General features: G+C 42.6%; 1 protein-coding gene across 2 annotated transcripts in view; it reads left to right on the top strand.

Annotated features, from left to right (window-relative positions):
• LOC140197350 (laminin subunit alpha-3-like) overlaps nt 1-14,737 on the top strand; it is a 320,231-nt gene that overhangs the window by 65,693 nt on the left and 239,801 nt on the right. For both annotated transcript variants that reach the window (XM_072257303.1, XM_072257312.1), the window contains exons 4-6: nt 7,862-7,980; nt 9,837-10,007; nt 13,406-13,503. In XM_072257303.1, the coding sequence (XP_072113404.1) occupies nt 7,862-7,980; nt 9,837-10,007; nt 13,406-13,503 (388 nt within the window). The remainder of the gene's footprint in view (nt 1-7,861; nt 7,981-9,836; nt 10,008-13,405; nt 13,504-14,737) is intronic.

Below are 14,737 nucleotides of genomic sequence, written 5' to 3' on the forward strand. Positions count from 1 at the left end.
CTACCGGAAAAAAGAACAGCTGTTAGGTTTAAAAAAAAAGGAAAAAATCCTTAACATATAGTAAAACATATTATTAGCCAACATCTGTGCTTAATAGCAAATCAAAGATTTTGAAAATAATTCAAAAAAAGGCCCCCACAATGTTAAAAAAATCTTGTCTAGGTTCAGAAATTAAACAGCGAATCTTCTCTAAATTTAAACATGACATAACATCATGTAACCAATGAGTAGGCGGATTGGCATCCTTCCACTTAAGCAACAATGTCCTCCTGGCTATAAGAGAAGTAAAGGCCAAAAAATGCAGATCATGTGTCTCCAACATAATATCATTTCCTCCAACAATACCAAATAAGGCAGTCAGAGGGGATTAGGTTTAAAATTTACTTTTAAAAAGCACCGAAAAAATTTGAAATACTTCCTTCCAATATTTTTCAAGACTCTGACAAGTCCAAAACATATGGATTAGTGAAGCTTCTCCATTATTACATCTATCACCATAGGGAGATATATCGGAATAAAAATGAGACAGCTTAACTTTAGACATATGGACTCTTTAAATTGTAGCAGGGAATGACGGGCACATAACAATGATGTATTAACCAATTTAACAATTTCATTCCAAGTGTCCTCAGAAATCGAAATCTGTAAATCTTGTTCCCAAAGATTTTTAATTTTATCTAAAGGAACATTTCTCATTCCCTACAACATACCATAAATAGGGCAGGGGGGAGATGGCGGCGCGACGCAGCGCGCGCGGCCGCTCCAAAATGATATCGTATGTGTTAACTAGGGGCCATGCACAATCCTGATTTGATGGAGATGGACGTGTGAAGCACGGAGGAACACCTGGAGAGATTTCTGAAATGCCTGCTTCGCTGCCGCTACTACTGTGCGATTGAGAATCTCCAGAGGGGAAGGCCCCAAATCCTCGGCTTTGCCTATTGCCTGTTGCTGGGGCCGGGATCGAAGTGCTCGACAGAGATGGTGCTTGGTGCTCGGTGTCGGAGGGCTGGTTGGGGGCTCGAAGTTTTCGGATGGACTCAAGAGTGGGCTGTGGTCGGGTGCTTCCAGCATGCTGCATCGGCAAGTTTACAGCGCTGGAAGCTCATAGCAGGAAGAGTTTTTCTTCTTCCTTCTACTCTCTGCGTGAGATGATGGGACTTTCGAGAGACTTTGAGACTTTTTTTTACTGTGCCCATGGTCTGTTCTTCATCAAATTACGGTATTGCTTTGCACTGTTGTAACTATATGTTATAATTATGTGGTTTTTGTCAGTTTTTCAGTCGGTTTGTCTTGTGTTTCTGTGATATCGTTCTGGAGAAACATTGTATCATTTCTTAATGCATGCATTACTAAATGACAATAAAAGAGGACTGCGTGTCCTCATAATCTAAATCTAATCTAAATATTAGATATAGATGCATTATGGAAGGGTTTCAAATTAAAAATTATATCAAGTAAATTTTTATCAAGCAACACCATAACTCCTCTTGCAGCTCATTCCCGATATCTTCTGTGTGGAAAAGTGTACCCCCTAGATCTTTGTAGTATACACAAAATGCTGGAGGAACTCAGAATGCCAGGCAGGATCTGCAGAAAAGAGTAAACAGTCGATAGTTTGGGCCGAGAACTTTCATCAGGACCTGATGAGAAAAAGACTCTCAAGCACCCAGTGTGCATAGAAAAAAAAACTAGAAGTAAGCAAACAACATGCAGAACTGAAGTTCACAGCCACAAAGCCAGTCATCACTGCAGCTGAATCAGGAGCCCGTTAGTTGTAGGCCACAGCCTTAGTTCTGCACAGAGACAAGTAAACCTTGCGGAGCAGTGAGCTGAACGCTGGCCTATCCCACACCTCCGGCCCTGACACTCTGACCTTTACAATTATGCCTTGCATTGCTACATAACACCACTTCCTGTACCGAGGGATGAGTTATGGGGAGAGGTTGAGCAGGTTGGGACTTTATTCATTGGAATGTAGGAGAATGAGAGGTGATCTTATAGAGGTGTATAAAATCATGAGGGGCATAGACTGGGTGAAGTCACACAATCGTTTCCCAGGAAAAGGAATTACAAGCAAGAGGCATAGATCTAAGGTGAACTTAGTGAGATTTAGGAATCTGAAGGACATCTGTTTCATCTAGAGGATGGTAGATTGAGTTGCCAGAGTAATGGTTGAGGCAGGAATATTAACAATGTTTAAAATGTACTTAGACAAGTACATGAATAAGAATGACTTAGAGGAATATGGGCCAAATGGGACTAGATTAGATGGCAATCCTGTGTAGCATGGACAAGTTGGCCAGAAGGGCCTGCTTCTATCTGTATGACTCTATGAATTGAACGCATGTTGTATTTGCTTTACAAACTTTACAGTTATGAAAATGAAAAGAAACACTTTAAAGCAGGCTTATATATCTTAATAATTTCACCAGTAGTTGAAACTTCCTTTTACAGCTGGGTTGTTCAGAAACAGAAGTCATAGAACCGAAGTATAAGGCTCTTCCATCGCGACAGAGAATTGAAAATATTTCTTCTTCCAGAACCTCTGGAATCCCTTATACCCAAGGGCTGTGGAGGCTCAGATATTGAGCACAATCAAAGCAGAGATCAGAATATTTTTGTACCTTAATGGAAATCAAGGTATATGTGAATATTTCAGGAAAGTGGTTCTGTTGTAAAAATTCATTTCATTTTTCATTTTAAAATCTTTTTAATAATTATTATTGAAAATCAACAATGAAAAATACATTAAAGTAATCAAGTCAATATATCAATATGTATAATAAGAGTTAAACTATTAACCAAGTTAAACAGTATATCAATAATAATAATAATAAAAAACTCAAAATGTTAAAGCTATTTTTTTTTGGAAAAAAGAAAGAAAGAAAAAAAGAACCCCTACCAACTAAAACAAAAAACCCCAGCTAACAAAAAAACGGGGGGAAAAAAACCTATTTGGAGCACAAACCCGGAGCTATACACCATACAAGCTTCCATAAAAATGGACATAAATCCGCCAGCCAAATCCATTTACCCAAGAATCAGAAGGGGACCATCTTAAATTAACTCAAGTCAAATGATAGTAGCAGGCAAAGAGCCCCACCTTTTCTCAAAGTCAAATGGAGGATCAAAAGTTCAAGTAAAAGTTCTTCAAACATAGAACAGTACAGCACAGGAACAGGCCCTTCTGATTAGGACCCACATCGCCAGGATCGGGGGTAGTCATTACCCTGTAACCATCAGGCCATTGAACTGCTACGGATAACATAAACTCACCACTCCTCTGAACTGATTCTGTGACCTATAGACTCACTTTTCAGGATTCTTTACAACTCATGCTCTGTTATTTTTATTTGTATAGTTTTGCACATTGGTTGTCAGTCTTTGTTTATGTACAGTTTATCATAAAATTCTTTTGTATTTCTTTTCCCCTGTAAATCGCTGCAAGAAAACAAGTCTCAAGGTAGTATATAATAACATAAAACAGTTCATACTGTACTTAGATAATGAATTTACTTCGAACTTTGTACTTGGAAAGGTTTATAAACTCATGAGAGCCGTGGATAAGGTGGATAGTCAGTCTTTTCCTCTGGGTAGGGGAATATAAAACTAGAGGGCATAGGTTTAAGGTGAGAGGGGAAAGATTTAAAGTGGATGTGAAGGGCAACCTTTTCCACACAGAGGCTGCTGGAGGGAGGTCTCCGGCACCGAGCCTGGCGCTGTTGTGCAGGAGGGAAGGAGGGAGAAGAGGAATGCAGTAGTCATAGGGGATTCCATAGTCCGGGGAGCAGTCAGGCGATTCTGTGAGCCTGATAGAGATAACTGCATGGTGTGTTACCTCCCAGGTGCCAGAGTATGGGACGTCTCGGATCAGGTCCAGAATATTCTGAAGGGAGAGGGCGAGCAGCCAGCTGTCTTGGTACATGTTGGTACCAATGACATAGATAGGAAAAGGGAGAGATTTCTGGGAGTTAGGAAGGAAGCTGAGAAGCAGGACCTCCAGGGTAGTAATCTCAGGATTGCTACCTGTGCCACGTGCTAGCGAGGGCAAGAATAGTAGGATCAGGCAGATGAATGCGTGGATGAGAGACTGGTGCAGGGGGCAGGGCTTCAGATTTTTGGATCACTGGGATCTCTTCTGGGGGAAGTATGACCTGTTCAAAAAGGACGGGTTACACCTGAACCCGAAAGGGACCAATATCCTGGTGGGAAGGTTTAATAGAGCTGTTAGGAAGGGTTTAAACTAATTTGGAAGGGGGATGGTAACTGGAATGACAGGGCAGAGGAGGGGGAAAACAGAAATAAATCTAAGATAGTGAGCAGTAAAGATGTCAGGAAAGACTGGCAGGTGATGGGACAAATTTGTAGCCATTGGGATGAGTTGCAGTGCAATAAAGTTGCGGTGCAATCAAAGCAAAAAGTACCAAATACTGGACTTAAGGTTTTATACTTAAATGCACACAGCATAAGGAATAAGATGGGTGATCTTGTCGTACAGCTACGGATTCACAGGTATGATATTGTGGCCATCACTGAGACCTGGCTAAAGGATGCATGTCTCTGGGAACTGAACGTCCAAGGATACACGGTGTATCGGAAGGATAGGAAGGTAGGCAGAGGGGGAGGCGTGGCTTTATTGGTAAGAAATGATAGTAAATCATTAGAAAGAGGTGACATAGGATCGGAAGATGCAGAATCTTTTTGGATTGAGCTAAGAAATTGCAAGGGTAAAAGGACCCTGATGGCAGTTATATACAGGCCCCCAAATAGCTGCAGTGATGTGGACTACAAATTACAACAGGAAATAGAAAAGGGTTGTCAGAAGGGCAGTGTTATGATCATTGTGGGGGATTTTAACATGCGAGTGGATTGGGAAAATCAGGTCGGCGCTGGATCTCAAGAAAGAGAATTTGTAGAATGGCGACGAGATGGCTTTTTAGAACAGCTTGTTGTTGAGCCTACTAGGGGATCGGCTGTACTGGATTGGGTATTGTGTAATGAACCAGAGGTGATTAGAAAGATTGAGGTGAAGGAACCCTTAGGAGGCAGTGATCATAACATGATTGAGTTCACTGTGAAATTTGAGAAAGAGAAGCTGAAATCTGATGTGTTGGTATTTCAGTGGAGTAAAGGAAATTACAGTGGCATGAGAGAGGAACTGGCCAAAGTTGACTGGAAAGGGACACTAGCAGGAAGGACAGCAGAGTAGCAGTGGCTGGGGTTTATGCGAGAAGTGAGGAAGGTGCAAGACAGATATATTCCAAAAAAGAAGAAATTTTTGAATGGATAAAGGATACAACTGTGGCTGACAAGAGAAGTCAAAGCCAAAGTTAAAGCAAAGGAGAGGGCAGACAAGGAAGCAAAAATTAGTGAGAAGACAGAGGATTGGGAAGTTTTTAAAAGCTTACAAAAGGAAACTAAGAAGGTCATGAAGAGAGAAAAGATGAACTATGAAAGGAAGCTAGCAAATAATATCAAACAGGATACTAAAAGCTTTTTCAAGTATATAAAGAGTAAAAGACAGGTGAGAGTAGATATAGGACTGATAGAAAATGATGCTGGAGAAATTGTAATGGGAGATAATGAGATGACGGAGGAACTGAATGAGTATTTTGCATCAGTCTTCACTGAGGAAGACAGTATACTGGATGCTCAAGGGTGTCAGGGAAGAGAAGTGTGTGCAATCACAATTACAACAGAGAAAGTACTCAGGAAGCTGAATAGTCTAAGGGTAGGTAAGTCTCCGGGACCAGATGGAATGCACCCGCGTGTTCTGAAGAAAGTAGCTGTGGAGATTGCGAAGGCATTAGCAATGATCTTTCAAAAGTCAATAGATTCTGGCATGGTTCCAGGGGACTGGAAGATTGCAAATGTCACTCCACTATTTAAGAAGGGGGTAAGGAAGCAAAAAGGAAATTATAGACCTGTTAGCTTGACATCGGTGGTTGGGAAATTGTTGGAGTCGATGACAAGGGAGATGCAGTGGATGTTGTGTATTTAGATTTTCAGAAGGCCTTTGACAAGGTGCCACACATGAGGCTGCTAAACAAGATAAGAGCCCATGGAATTACAGGAAAGTTACATACATGGATAGAGTGTTGGCTGATTGGCAGGAAACAGAGAGTGGGAATAAAGGAATCCCATTCTGGTTGGCTGCCGGTTATCAGTGGTGTTCCACAGGGGTCCGTGTTGGGGCCACTTCTTTTTACATTGTACATCAACAATTTGGATTATGGAATAGATGGCTTTGTGGCTAAATTTGCTGATGATACAAAGATAGGTGGAGGGGCCGGTAGTGCTGAGGAAACAGAGTCTGCAGAGAGACTTGGATAGATTGGGAGAATGGGCAAAGAAGTGGCAAATGAAATACAAATATGCACTCTGGTAGAAGAAATAAATGGGCAGGCTATTATTTAAATGGAGAGAGAATTCAAAGTTCTGAGATGCAATGGGACTTGGGAGTCCTCGTGCAGGATACCCTTAAGGTTAACCTCCAGGCTGAGTCAGTGGTGAAGAAGGCGAATGCAATGTTGGCATTCATTTCTAGAGGAATAGAGTATAGGAGCAGGGATATGTTGTTGAGGCTCTATAAGGCAATGGTAAGGCCTCACTTGGAGTACTGTGCAGCTTTGGGCTCCTTATTTAAGAAAAGATGTGTTGACGTTGGAGAGGGTTCAGAGGAGAGTCACTAGAATAATTCTGAGAATGAGAGGGTTAACATATGAGGAACGTTTTCCCGCTCTTGGACTGTACTCTTTGGAGTTTAGGAGAATGAGGGGGACCTCATAGAAACATTTCGAATATTGAAAGGCATGGACAGAGTGGATGTGGCAAAGTTGTTTCCCATGGTGGGGGTGTCTAGTACGAGAGGGCATGACGTAAGAATTGAAGGGCGCCCATTCAGAACAGAGATGCGAAGAAATTTTTTTAGCCAGAGGGTGGTGAATCTATGAAATTTGTTGCCACGGGCAGCAGTGGAGGCCAAGTCATTGGGTGTATTTAAGGCAGAGATTGATAGGTATCTGAGTAGCCAGGGTAGTGAGAAGGTGGGGGAGTGGGACTAAATAGGAGAATGGATCAGCTCATGATAAAATGGCAGAGCAGACTGGATGGGCCGAATGGCCGACTTCTGCTCCTTTGTCTTATGGTCTTATTATTCCTGCTGCTGTCTGTTAGGAGCGTGTATGATTTCCCTTTGACCACGTCGGTTTACTTGGGGTGCTCTGGTTTTCTCCCGGATGTACTGGTTGGTAGGTTAATTGGTCATTGTAAATTGTCCCATGATTAGGCTGTGGTGAAGTCGGGTGTTGCTGGGTGGCACGGCTTGAAGTACTGGAAGGGCCTACTCTGCTCTGTATCTCAATAAATAAAATAAAATATTGAATCACTTGCCAGAGGAACTGGTGGAGGCAGGTACAACAATTACAGTGTTTAAAATATATTTAAACAGGTACTTAGATCAGATAGGTTTTGAGTGATCTGGGTCAAATGCAGGCAAATAGGGCAAGCTCGGTGTTATATCTCAGTCAGTATGGACAAGTTGGACAGAAGGACCTGTTTCTGTGCTGTATAATTCTATGGCAAACAGCCATGATGTTGAGAAACCAAATGGCCTATTCTTGTTTTCATCTCTTATGGCTTAAGTAAGAGTGAGATAAATATAACACCATCTCTCTGAATCTTCCCCACTTATTTCCTCTTCATGGTAATGGCAGAAGCTGGAACGTATTTGCATTTAACTTTGAAACTTTGAAAACTTGGAAACCAGACATCGTGGGTGAAAGGGTCTGTTCTTAAGCTGAACATTTCTATGTTGTAAATCTCCAGCAGTTTTATCACGTTGCCGTGTACTTTCCAGATTCCAGACGTGACTGTGAAGAACAGTTTGGGACAAGAGCCCATGGACAGATTATAAGGGATGACGATGTCGTCTGCACCACGGAGTTTTCACGGATTTTGCCACTGGAGAATGGGGAGGTAAGAATCTAGAGTGGGATTGAGAATGTTCAGGGGCATGAAACAAAGACATCTCTTTTTCCCTTATTAGGGAGAGAGAGAGCCTGTGGTATGTTGAATTACCGGGTGGACGAGACTGCAAGTCTGTGTCTTTATTGATGCTTTGCTGCATGCTTGAGTGCTTGGTGGGGGGTGCCAATGCTTTTCTTTTTGAAGGTGGGGGGGCGCAAATGCTTTTTTTTGCAGGTGAGGGGGGTGCCAATGCTTTTTTTTTGCTGATGGTGGGGGGGGAATCGTTGCTTTGCTGCTGCTTATGCGTGGTTGGTTGCAAAGAAAAAGAATTTCAGGATGTATATTGTATACATTTCTCTGACATTAAATGTACCTTTGAAACCTTGATGTACAGTGAAGTTCTGCTGTGCAGCCCACTGCCATAAAGGAAACAGATGGAAAAGTTGCACAGGAGATTTCTGAATCTCCAAGGAACTGTCAAGGTTGTGGGATTGACTGAAGATGTCTTCCAGATAACTGGCATGTACACAATTGGCCAATGGCTTCTATCAGCACAGGTGCACCACAAGGCTGTGTGCTTACCCCCCTACGCTACTCACTTTACTCTTATGTCTGTGTGTCTAAGCACAGCTCCAAAGCTATATTTAAGTTTGTTGATGACACCACTGTGTTGGCCAAATAAAAGGTGGTGATGAGTCAGCAGATAGGAGGGAGATCGAAAATCTGGCTGAGTGGTGCCACAACAATTTCTCATCAATGTCACCAAGACCAAGGAGCTGGGTATTGACTTCAGGAGGAGGAAACCTGAGGTCCATGAGCCTGTCCTCATCAGGCTCAAAGGTCAAGAGGGTCTGCAACTTTAATTTCCTGTGTCATCATTTTAGAGGTCCTGTTCTGGGCTCAGCATGTATGTGCAATTAAGAGCAACGCCTCTACTTCCTTAGAAGTTTACAAAGATTCAGCATGACATCCATAGATGTATGATGGAGAGTAAATTGCCTGGTTGCATGATAGCCTGATATGGAGACACAAATGCCCTTGAATGGAAAATCCTACAAAAAGTTGTGGATATGGCCCAGTGCATCACTGGTAGAGTCCTTCCTGCCATTGAGCACATCTACACGGGCGCTGTTACAGGAAAGCAGCATCCATCATCAGGGACCCTCACCACCCAGGACATGCTCTGTTCTCAATGCTGCCATCAGGAAGAAGGTACAGGAGCCTCAGGAGTCACACCGCCAGTTTCAGGAACAGTTACTACCCCTCAACCATCATGCTCTTCAACATGTGGGATAACTTCACTCAACTTCACTTGCCCCATCACTGAAATGTTCCCACAACCTATGGACTTGCTTTCAAGGACTCTCCATCTCATGTTCTCAATATTTATTGCTTGTTTATTTATTATTTTTTTTTCTTTCCTTCTTGCACAATTTGTTGTCCTTTGCAGATTGGTTCAGTCTTTCATTGATTCTATTGTGTTTTGTATTTACTGTGTATGCCGACAAGAAAACTAATCTCAGGGTTGCCTATGGTGACATATGTGCTTTGATAATAAAGTTACCTTGAACTTTGAACTTTGACTCTGATGCTATGTGACCACAATGAACCAATATAAACACCTGAATGAAATCTTCGGTTGTCATCTGCAGGAGAAGAGAGCTCAGTAACACTGTGTACAAACTCCACATGGACGGCATCCAGGGTCAGGATCACTGGAGCTGTCAGGCAGTGGAACGAACTGCGGGGCCAGCATGCTGTGGGATTCTGTTGTGTGATTTTTAAAAAAAAATTAAATTGATTTTTTTTGTTCAATCTACCGTGATTGCTTCAGTTCTGAATGTCTATGACATTGCTGTCCATAGATCGTTGTATCCTTGGTGAATGGTCGGCCAGGCTCCACCGTCTTCAATGACTCTCCAGTTTTAAAGGAATTCACCAAAGCTACAAACATCAGGCTTCGATTTCTTCGGACTAACACCTTGTTGGGTCATCTGATATCCAAGACTCAAAAGGATCCAACAGTCACTCGAAGGGTAAGTCTTGTGCTGACTCGATAGAGAAGCCTAACAAAATGTCTTCAATTAGAATCATACCCGTCAGAAACAGACCTCTTCAGCTCAACTTGTCCAAGTGACCAGGGTGCCCATCAAACTAGTCCCATATTCCTGCATTTGGTCCGTATCCCTCCTTATCCTGCCCTTCCATGCACCTGTCCAAGTGCTTTTCAAATGAAACTATTGTATCTGCCTCAGCCACTTCCTGTAGCAGCTCGTTCCATACTCTCACTACCCTTTGCTTGAAAAGGTTGCTCCTCAGGTCCCTTTTAAATCTTTCACCTCTCACCCTAAATCTAAGCTCCCTCGTTTTGGACTCCTCTACCCTGGGCAAATGAGTGTTATCAGCCATCATTTATTTCAGATTTCCAGCATCTGCGTGCTTTTGGTTTCCATTTTTCATGGAAGGGGAAACAGTTTACCTTTCTGGTTGAAGATGTGCTTTGATGGTTCTCCAACAGGAAGCACTCACTCTTTGTCCCTCTCCACAGCCGCTGCCTGACCCGCTGAGTTTCCTGCATTTTCTATTTTATTCCTGTCACCAGCTGTCAGTCACATTACTGAATATTTGTAACTATCTTTAACCTTCACAAACAGGCAGTAACACTTAGGAGCTTCTAAAAATTAAAAGTGTTTAAAAAAAAAAAAAAAAAAATCAGGAACTGAAATTTCAGATATCTAAACTGCTCTGACTCTGAGTGATAATCTGGCACTAGGCGAGCAGATTTACCCCGATGTTGGATGTTATTTCTGACAGCTCACTCTTTTGTTATATGGAATACAGTCTGTTTTTATTCATTGACATCAGCAGTAGACAGGGTCATGAAGTGTGCTTTTGGCCCATTGGCCTTCATAAATCAGGGCACTGAAGCAGGAGATGGGATGTTATGTTGAAGTTGCACAAGAGGTTGGTAAGCCAAATTCCGAGTACTGTGTGCAGTTCTAGTCACTTATCTTCAAGAAAGGTATCAATAAGATTGGAAGAGTGTACAGAAAATTCACAAAAATGTTTCCTGGACTTGAGAACTGGAGTTATAGAAAAAGGTTGAATATCTGAATAGGTTAGGGCTTATTTCCCTGGAGCACAGGATACCGAAGGGAGAGCTTGTAGATTATACAGAATTATGAAAGTATGGGTAGGATCAATGCATGTAGTTTTTAACCCCCTGAGGTTGGCTGAGAATAGAACTAGAGGACATAAGTTTAGGATGAAAAGTGAAATATTTAAGGGGAATTTGATGGGGAACTTATTCAGGGTGGTGTGAGTGGCAGCGGCAGTGGTAGTTGTGGGTTCAATTGTAATATTTGAGAGAAGTTTGGATAGGTATATGCTTGGGAGAAGTTTGATTCAGGTGCAGATCAGTGGTACTAGATGGGATATCAGGATAATGTAGACTAGACGGGCCAAAGGGCCCACTTCTGTGTTGTACGACTCAATTTAAAGGGTTTGGGTTTTGCAGGCTGAGTCAGCATTTAATTGCCATCCCTAGGTACCCTGGAAAAGGTGGTGGTGGGTGAGCTGCCTTCTTGTACCACTGCAGCCCTTGTTGTGGCTATTCCCACTGTATTCTTGCTCTTACGGGGAGAGTGAGCTCCATAATTCTGACCCAGAATTAGAATCAGATTTATTATCACTATTATATGATGTGAATCTGTTGTTTTGCGGCAGCAGTACAGTGCAAGGGACATGAGGGGCAACCTTTTCACTCGGTCCAAGCGATGGTAAAGGAGAAGTTATATATTTCCAAGCAAGCCAGGATGAAGTGTGGCCTGGAGAGCATCTTCCAGGGAGTGGTATTTCTAATAAATAAATATATAATTAATTTGTCGTAACCTTGGGGAATATGCAAGCAGCCCAGACTCTTTTTCCCACTTGCACTGTAGGGAGTTAGTGAACAAACCAGGTGCCGGGCCATCAGGATTTCCAGAGACACAAGAGAGACTGTGGATGCAGGAAAGATCAACATGCAAAAAATGGTGTAGGAACTCGGAGAGTCAGGCAGCATCTGTGGATGGGAGTAAATGGCTGATATTTCAGGCCGAAACCCCTAATCAGCACTGGAAAGGAAAGGGGCGGAAGTCAAAATAAGATAGGGGATGGGGAAGGAGTACAAGCTGGCAGGTGAAAGGTGGAAGCAAATGAGGGGGAAGGTGGATAGGTAAGGGGGTGTTGTGTGAGAGGATGGGAGGTGAAAGGTGGAAAAGATGAAGGGATGTAGAAAAAAGAATCTAATAAGAGAGGACAGTGGACCATGGAAGAAAAGGAGGGAAAAAGGGAACTAGAGGGAGGCGATGGGCAGGTCATGTGGGCAGAGGACGAGAAGAGAAGTGGTGAGAAAGCCAGCAGAATTGGGGGAAACAAGAAAAGGGGTGGGGTGGTAAACAGAAGAGATAGGTTATTGAACGTTAGAGAAATTGATTTTCGTGCCATCAAGTTGGAGAGTACCAGGTGGAATATGAGGTGTTGCCCCTCCAACTGCATTGTAGCAGTAGATTATTTGCAAACCACCGGATTCCAGGTTATGTTTTATTGGAGAGTGCTCAGTATTTTATTTCAAAGGACACTGCAACAAACTTGTGCACGCAAGCTCAAAGCAACAGATGATTCCCTGCCTCTGGTGAGAAAGACTATATGCATTTTCCCTATCTGTGTCCTTCTAAAGCTCACCCCTCAATCTCCTATGCACCAGTGAATAAAATCCCCAACTGCTAAACATCTGTTCATAACTCAGTCCCTTGAATCTTGGCAATATTGTTGTAAATCTCCTCTGCACACTTTCTGGCTTAATGGCATCTTTCCTACAGCAGGGTGACCAAAACTGTACAGAATATTCCAATTGCAGCTTCACCAACCTCTTGTAAAACTGCAGTTTATCATCTCCACCCTGACCGATGAAGGCCAATGCGCCAAAAGCCTTCTTCTCTGTTCTGTTTATCTGCGATGCCACTTTCAGGGAGCAATGTCCCTGTACTCCTGAGTTCCTTTGATCTACAACACTCCTTGTGTGTTACCTTCACTGTTAAAGTTCTAACCTGATTTGTCTTCCCAAACTGTTAACACCTTGCAGTTATCAAATTAAACTCCATTTGCCATTCCTTGGCCCACTTACCAAGCTGATCAAGACCCCTCTGTAAACCCTGATAACCATTTTCACTGTCAATGACACCAGCTATTTTAGTGTCATTTGCAGATTTACTGAACATGCATTGTACCTCAGTACTGTGTTATTCAGAATGCACTTTGATATTGCCTGGGGCTGTGGAAATGCATTTTATTTATTTGTTAGTAACACATTTTACTTGATGTTTTGTTATCAACCTTGCTTCTGTTTCTTAGTAATACAGTATGTGGCTATTAATTCTGTCTGTATTCTTAGTATTACTACAGCATCAAGGACATCAGTGTTGGGGGCCGCTGTGTTTGTAACGGACATGCAGACTCCTGTGAAGCCCAGAACCCACAGAACCCCTTCCTGTAGGTAGTCGCTTAGATTGTTGTGTGCACTTATGAACATCACCAAACGGAGATTCAGCATCACTGCGGTGCTTTGATCAGTTGGGAGATGGGCAAAGATTCATATGCATCTCCACCACCCTTGTCTGTTGCATCTGATGTTTCCAATGTTCCAGCGTGGCTCTTCTACATCAGTGAGACCAAGTGCATATTGGATGACAATTTAGCTGAGCACCTGTAGCAGCCTGGAGCTTCTGGTTGCTAGTCATTTTAATTGGCTCCCCTTTCCCACATCAGCCTTCGAACATGTTTTGTCATGTCAACTCTTAGCTTTCTTTTCTCCAGGGAAAATGATCTCTATCCAATCTCTCCTGATGACTCAAGCTCTCCAATAGAGCCAACATCCCGGTGAACCTTTCCTGCACCCTCTCCAGCTTAATCCTATCTGACCAAGTGCAGCTTCGCGATGCCTTGTACAGCTGTAATATGACATTTCATCTCTTCTACTCAGTGTTCGCACCATCCTCGCCACCCTGTCAACTTCTGTCCCAGTTTTCAGGGAATTATGTATGTGTAACTTGAAGTCTCTCTTTTCAATATTGAATATATATTAATATTGATTGATATAATTTTTTTCTGATTTCCTGCCACAGGAAACAATTCCTGCTTATTTAGAACAAACTGTAATACAGTACAGGCACTTTGGCCTATGTTGTTGTGCCAGCCTTCTTACCACTTCAAGATCAATTCCACATAGACCCCCACTTTTCTTTCATCCATGTGCCCATCTCTACCATCCCTGGCAGTGCATTCCATTCACCCACCACTTTTTATGTGAAAAGCCTACCCCTGACATCCCCCTATACTTTCCTCCAAAGATGCCCTTGTATTAGCCATTTCTGCCCTGGGAAAAAGCACTGGCCAACCACTGTATCATCTTGTACACCTCAATAAAGTCACCTCTCAACCTCCTTCGCTCCAAAGATAAAAGCACTAGTTTATTCAATCCAGGGCTTATTTATTCTATGGAACCTCTCACAGTTTTCATCTGGGTAATAATGACAGCGATTCTCCACATTGTTCTCTGTATAATGGCTTATTTCACTATCATCAAATTTCCTTAATCTTCAAACACCACCTTTCATAGTGATGCAACACAGAAACAGTCCCTTCGGCCCATCAAGTCAATGCTGACCATTGCACCTGTCCGCACTTATTCCATCTACTAGCATTAGGTCCGTAGCCTTTATAGTTA

The sequence above is a fragment of the Mobula birostris genome, chromosome 1, assembly GCF_030028105.1.
Source record: "Mobula birostris isolate sMobBir1 chromosome 1, sMobBir1.hap1, whole genome shotgun sequence".
Classification (NCBI taxonomy): domain Eukaryota; kingdom Metazoa; phylum Chordata; class Chondrichthyes; order Myliobatiformes; family Myliobatidae; genus Mobula; species Mobula birostris.